The 6,640-nt window shown below is 50.5% G+C and overlaps 1 protein-coding gene across 1 annotated transcript; it reads left to right on the top strand.

The window, feature by feature from the left end:
- The first annotated feature begins 2,380 nt into the window (after positions 1 to 2,380).
- Positions 2,381 to 4,338, top strand: Rhov (ras homolog family member V). The gene is made up of 3 exons (XM_008846778.1): positions 2,381 to 2,656; positions 2,829 to 2,887; positions 3,079 to 4,338. The coding sequence occupies exons 1-3, from the start codon at positions 2,449 to 2,451 to the stop codon at positions 3,520 to 3,522; spliced, it is 711 nt and encodes a 236-aa protein (XP_008845000.1). The 5' UTR covers positions 2,381 to 2,448; the 3' UTR covers positions 3,523 to 4,338.
- The last annotated feature ends 2,302 nt before the right edge of the window (positions 4,339 to 6,640 follow it).

Here is a 6,640-nt window from a genome sequence, read left to right as displayed (position 1 = left end):
GCCCAGCTCTGGAATTTTTTAAAGATGTATTTCTTTTTATTTGATGTGTATGAGTGCTTTGCCTGCATGTATGTATGTATACCATGTGCCTGCCTGGTGCTTTCAGGGGCCAGAGAGGGCATCCATTCTCTGGAACTGGAGTCACAGACAGTTGTAAGCCACTATGTAGATGCTGGGAACTGAACCTAGGTCCTCTGCAAGAGCAGCAGGTGCTCTTTACAGCTAAGCTATCAGCTCCAGCCCCTTTGTTGCCTTTTGTTCCTTTTTTTAAATTTATTTATTTTTTTGAGATAGGGTCTTCCTGTAGCCCCAGCTGTCCTGGAACTCACTATATAGACCAGCCTGGCCTTGAGCTCACAGAAAGTTCTGCCGCTGCCTCTCTGTGCTGGGACTAAATGGATGCCACCATGCCTGGCCCTTTTGCTGCTTTTTCAGATAGAGTCTTGTTATGTAGTCCTGGTACCCACCATGTAGACTAGGTTGGTTTAAATTATGGCAGTCTTGCTGCCTCTGCTACCTGAGTACTGAGATTGCAGATGTGTGCCACAAAATCAGGCTAGACTTAATGGATTTCTATACTAGAAAATCTTTGAGAGCGTTAGTTGTCTTTTTAGTATTCACCTCCTATCCCTTCCCAATTTTCTCCCTCCTCAAACTCATGAATGTCTGATTCCCTGTGTGAAAGTTTTCAGTGATCTACAAAGAGGCTGAGATGAAACTCTCTGCCTTGGGGATAAGAGAAAGGATTCTGGGCCTGGTATCACTTTGTGTGGCTGCAATAAAGAGACTAAATTATTAGCATTAGGCCTCGAAGTAACCTTCCTAGGACTATCTGGGAAATCTTGTATGAGTCTGTAAATTCCTTTTAGGGCAAGGACAATAGGTGGCCCAGAACAGCATTTGCAAATAGGTAATTATTATGTCCTTTTCATGATAACAAAGATAATATTAGGTACTTTGGGGATTTATAAAATATTCACATGGGATCTGGGCGTGGTGGCACACACCTCTAATCCCAGCACTCGGGAGGCAGAGGCAGGCAGATCTCTGTGAGTTCAAGGCCAGCCTGGTCTACATAGTGAGTTCCAGGACAGCTGGGGCTACAGGGAGACCCTGTCTCAAAAAGACCAAAAAATAAAAATATTCAAATGGGAACTGTCCTTGAAGAGCCTCCCCACTGGTCTCTTAGGCCTGTCTTCAGCAGAGAATGAAGGTGTTTAAAGCCTGCCTTCTGATGAGTCTACAGGAAGCTCTTCTGGGGAAGGAAGGATAGAACATTCCTAGCCAGCCATGCTCACAACTGAGTTTCTCTACCTCTGCCTCATCATCTATCTGTATTTTGTTGATTTTTTTTTTTTTTTTTGAGACAGGGTCTGTCTCCCTGTAGCCCTAACTGGCCTGGAACTCGCTATGTAGACCAGGCTGACCCATCTCACAGAGATCTTCTGACTCTGCTTCCTGAGTGCAGGGAAAAAGGAATAATTTATTGATTTGTGTATTTAAATTTTTGATGTGTTAGGCATCATGTGTGCTAGGCAAGGACTCTGCCACAAGGTACCTCACCAGCCTGGGTAATGTATATGTGTATGTATGTCTCACACTGTAGCCTAGGGTGGCTCGGGCTATCTGAGCAGCTGAAGATGGCCTTGAATATCTGATCCTTCTGCCTCTACTCCAGGGTGCTGGGACTACAGGAGTGCACCACCAGATACTGGGGAATCCTCGTAACTTGATGCATGCTAGGCAGGCACTCAAAACTACAGCCTGAGCCTCCACCCCTCTCCAAGTAGATCCTTTTTACAAGCATTTTAATTAGCCAGGCCTGGTGGTACATGTCTTTATTCCCAGCACTCAGGAGGCAGAGGCAGGTGTATCTCTATGAGATTGAGGTCAGCTGGGGCTACAGGGAGACCCTGCCTCAAAAAGACCCCCTCCCCCCCAAAACAAAAAACCTCACATTAGTATTAATAAAATTACTGATGGTATGGTTAATACTCATACCAATATGTATACAAGTTTTTTTAACCTCAAAAGGTTTAATCTGATGTGTTTAATTTGAACATGCTGTATTATGTGTTCCGCAGTTTGCTTCTTCCTACTAACACGGGTCTACCAAAATATTTCGGTCCTGGTATAATCATACACCAGTTCTTTGTCTTTGTACCTACGAGGTGTCTGGTTTTCGCATCCCTTTCTTCCTCTGGATGCTCTGCGCGATTGCTTAGCCTCCACTGGCGCCCTGCCTAGCCAAGTCCAGGCTCCAGAGGGCGGGGTCCGGGCCCTAGGGACATGCAGATGAGGTGGGCGGGGCCCAATGTATATTTCTGTTAGCGTTCTGCCAGCGAGCCCAAATTGGACCAGTCTTTAGCTGCAGCCAGCAGAATCGGCTTCCCCGAGCGCCGCGCAGCCAGGTCCGGGCTGGCCCCTCTGCTGCCCCGGGAGCCGGCCATGCCACCGCGGGAGCTGAGTGAGGCCGAGCCGCCTCCGCTCCGGGCCCCGACCCCTCCTCCGCGGCGGCGCAGCTCACCCCCGGAGCTGGGCATCAAGTGCGTGCTGGTGGGCGACGGCGCGGTGGGCAAGAGCAGCCTCATCGTCAGCTACACTTGCAATGGGTACCCTGCGCGCTACCGGCCCACGGCGTTGGACACCTTCTCCGGTACGTTCAACGGCCCCGGAGTCCGTGAGACTGAGGGTGGGGATATGCACTCCACAACTGGGGGGAGGGCACGGAAGACCACCGGGAGGAGGCCCGGAGGTGGCGCCGGTGAGGCCTGGAGCGACACGGCCGCTATGCCTAACTTCATGCTTTTCCCTCCCCGCCCCTGCAGTGCAAGTCCTGGTGGATGGAGCCCCCGTGCGCATCGAGCTCTGGGACACAGCTGGGCAGGTGAGAAGTTGGGTGTATCCTCTGTTGGTCTCCGGGAGAAGGGGTTGGAAGCTGGGAGGGTTCCTGGATGGAGTGGGGATGGAGCAGGCCTTGAGCTCTAGGAGTTTCGGGTCTCTATCTCCAAGTGAGAAGCAGATTCTCGTTCCATGTGGAGGGAGTAATCCTGCTAACGACTTGACCTTGCCACCCAGGAGGACTTCGACCGGCTTCGCTCCCTTTGCTACCCGGATACCGACGTCTTTCTGGCGTGCTTCAGCGTGGTACAGCCCAGCTCCTTCCAGAACATCACAGAAAAATGGCTGCCTGAAATTCGCACTCACAACCCCCAGGCCCCTGTGCTACTGGTGGGCACCCAGGCCGACCTCAGGGACGATGTCAATGTACTAATTCAATTGGACCAAGGAGGTCGGGAGGGCCCAGTGCCCCAGCCCCAAGCCCAGGGTCTGGCCGAGAAGATCCGGGCTTGCTGCTACCTTGAGTGCTCTGCCTTGACGCAAAAGAACTTGAAAGAGGTGTTTGACTCGGCCATTCTGAGTGCCATTGAGCACAAAGCCCGCCTGGAGAAGAAACTGAACGCAAAAGGGGTGCGCACCCTGTCCCGCTGCCGCTGGAAGAAATTCTTCTGCTTTGTTTGAGCAGCTGTGGCAGTGCAAGCCCTAGGCTGGAGGCCCAAGACTTGGAACCTGGGCCACCGGGCCTTTGAGGGGTACTGGCAGGGCTTGGACAGTCGCTGGTACTCAGTTCCCTATTGAACACAGAGGATGTGGGTCTCTAGATGCCCACTCTGATAAGCCAGGGAGAGCCTAGGCCCTAATGGGCCCTCTGATTTGGATTTCTTTGGTCAAGGCCCACAGGAAAATCCCAGCACTTGGATTTTCATGAAATGATCCTGGCAGTATCAACCATCTCTGAGCAACATGAGATGCAATTCTCAGTTTCTTTCATGGTCCCCTGCAGGTCAACATGGCTGAATGAGGACCCCTTGTGGTGGTCTTCATCCCCTCCTTGCACAGATGTGACAGGGAACAAGAGAAACAGCTGGTCATCTTGGAGGACTGGAAGGTGGCCAGCCTCGATTTGGAGAGATTTGAGATGGAGTAGGTAAGAGGCCAGTAAGAAATTGAGAGAGGGAACAGAAGGCAAGGTTTGAAGAGGTTCAACCGAAGGCAGAGTAGAGGGCTGGGCCTGAAAGGAGGAAGACAAGGAGAAAGAGAGCAGGAGATGGGCAGCTGTGGAGAAGGCTGACACCTGGGCTGCCCTCAAGCCCCAAGGCCAGGGAGGGCGGGGCTGCTCCCTGGGAAGAACTGGGTCTCTAGGCTCCCTCGGTACTGCTCAAACAGGCTGGGCCAGCAGTCAGGCAGGAAGTGAGAGTCAAGGCCTTGCAAAGGGAGGGGGAAGAACTGCAAATTAGAGTGAAGGAAGGGGTAGGGGTCATCCCTTTCCTCAAGGTCACAGCCTAGAAGGTAGAGCAGTGCAGTCTGCAAATAAAACCTTCTGTTTTGAAGCTGCTGTCTCTGTTGTTTCCTGGAGCTGTCAGCCCAGTGCCCCTTCATAACCGTTCTCAAATCCCAACAGCTTCCTGCATAGATAGATGGCCTGGGAACTAAGATTTGGTTGACAGGTGAGGGCTGGGACCACATAGGACAATGTGATGGGAACTGAACAGGGGTGGGGGCAGGTATGGGGCTCCCTGCTTGGGGCTTGGCTTAGTTGGTTCCCAGGAGACTAGCGTGGGAAGCAGCCAGGAAACGGGTTTCCCCAGGTGTCTGGGCCAGGGCTGCTTTCCCATGACCTCACCAGGTGGGTGGGGCCCCTCCCCTCTCCCCTTTCCCCCTCCTTTCTAGAGCATGATGCTCAGCACTGGGGCTCTAGGACAACCTCAAACTCTCTAGCCTTTCTACCCCCATCCTTTGAACAGTTTTCAGGGTCCAGAGTCTGACTGGGGAATATCTCCCCCCCCCCCAGCTTGATCACTAAGGAAATCCTATACAGTTTTAAACCTCAACCACTGGCCAAAGTTCTTGGATTGGTTGAACCTACTAAAGGTCAGCTGTGACCAATTTAAATAGAGATTTGTGCCCAGAAATCCTGTGTTCATGAGGGTTCACTGGGAGAAGGCTTGGAGGGGAACAGGAATCCAGGGATTAGAACTGGAACGAACTTTAAAAAGCACTTTAGAGAAAACAAAGCAAAAACTTACTTTACCCTAAGGAAACTGAGGCCCAGAAAAAAGTGAGGTATTACCAAGTGGGTAGCGGCACACTATAGAGTTAGGTATATAGCTATCATTCCTAAAGAGGTATTTTTGAGGTACACCTGGAATATCTATCTGCTAGGTACCTGCTGGGCCAAGTGAGCACTTATACCCAGCCCAGCCCACTGGTGACCAGATCCCTCTCCAGGAAGCTACAGGTGTGTGTGTGTGTGTGTGTGTGTGTGTGTGTGTGTGTGTGTGTGTTTAAGCATCACTGAGGGACAGAAATCCTAGCCAAGTGAAACCTTTGATAATCCCCAAGTTTAGTTTTAGCCAAGCCTGTCTGCCTCCTATCCCCCAGAGTGCCAGCCTCCTTGCTTCTTTTGTTTCCTTGTCTCCTTCACTAGAGGTGATAGATGAGCTCCTATGACAGGTGCTCATGGCTTTAAGCCCCTATTGCATGGCCTATCTGTCCATCCTTGTCCAACCTGGCATACTCTGCTCTAGGGAAGAGACCCAAATGCAAGTTCACACACTGACACTAACATTACCATAGGCAAATCATTTCCTTTTTTGTGCCTCAGTTTACATATTTACAAAATAAAACACTCAGGATTCTTGACTGGACCAGAGAGCTGAAACCATTCCAAAGGGTCTTAGAGGTATAATGGATTAAAGGAGGAAGCCTGATTAAGTGACCTCTGCTCCTCTACTACACATACAGTTTCTTCTCAGTTTCTCTCATGGTACCAGCATATCTGAGTCACCCAAGCTGAAGCCTTGATCACCATGCCTCCCCTCCTGCCAGGTCACTTAACCTGGTCAGGATCTCTGTTGACTCACCCTATATCCCTGCTGCCTCCCACTGGTACCTCCCAGGTCCAATACTGTAATTGGTTCTTACTGTTAACAACGAACTCCCAGCTCTTCACTTATGCCTTTTAAGGCTTTCTCCCATCTGACAGGAGTCTAGACCAGACCAGTTTGTCTCAGTGATCCCCAATTATCTCCTGACTTGGACTCTTAAGTCTTGGCCTTTGCAAGATCTAGCTTAGGAAGTATCCCCTGCCCTCTCCCAGGGATCCTGTTTCTCCTCTAACCATCTTCTAATACCTCCTTCCTCCAGAAGGGACTCAGTGGGCTTAATGTCCTCACTGCTGCTTAGTTCAGGAGAGATACGCTGAAGATCCCTAGCTTTGTCACTAACCCAGGTTACTTCTCCCACTTACGCCCCTTACCCACAGGGTCTTGAGCTGGGACAATGTTTGCTGTTATCCTTTAAGGACTTAAGACAATGAGGATCAAGTTCAGCACCAGGCTTGTGACTCTGAGATCTGGAGACAGAGGCTTGGGACCCAGACCTGTGCTGGATAAGGATTTAGTTCTGGTTCTCAATCCTTCCTTTCTCTCTAATCTCTCTCTACACAGTATGGCCTCTCTCTACTTCTTGAGACAGTTTTTAAATTTTTTTTTCAGTCCTGGGGATCAAAACTAGGCCCTTGTTCAAGCTAAGCAAGCATTCTACCACTGAGCTAAAGGATACCCCTTTAACTCTACAC

Source organism: Nannospalax galili, unplaced genomic scaffold (assembly GCF_000622305.1).
Source record: "Nannospalax galili isolate Female #2095 unplaced genomic scaffold, S.galili_v1.0 scaffold342, whole genome shotgun sequence".
Taxonomy (NCBI): Eukaryota; Metazoa; Chordata; class Mammalia; order Rodentia; family Spalacidae; genus Nannospalax; species Nannospalax galili.
The sequence above is the reverse complement of the archived record's forward strand: the minus strand, read 5'-3'. Positions and strand labels throughout refer to the sequence as shown.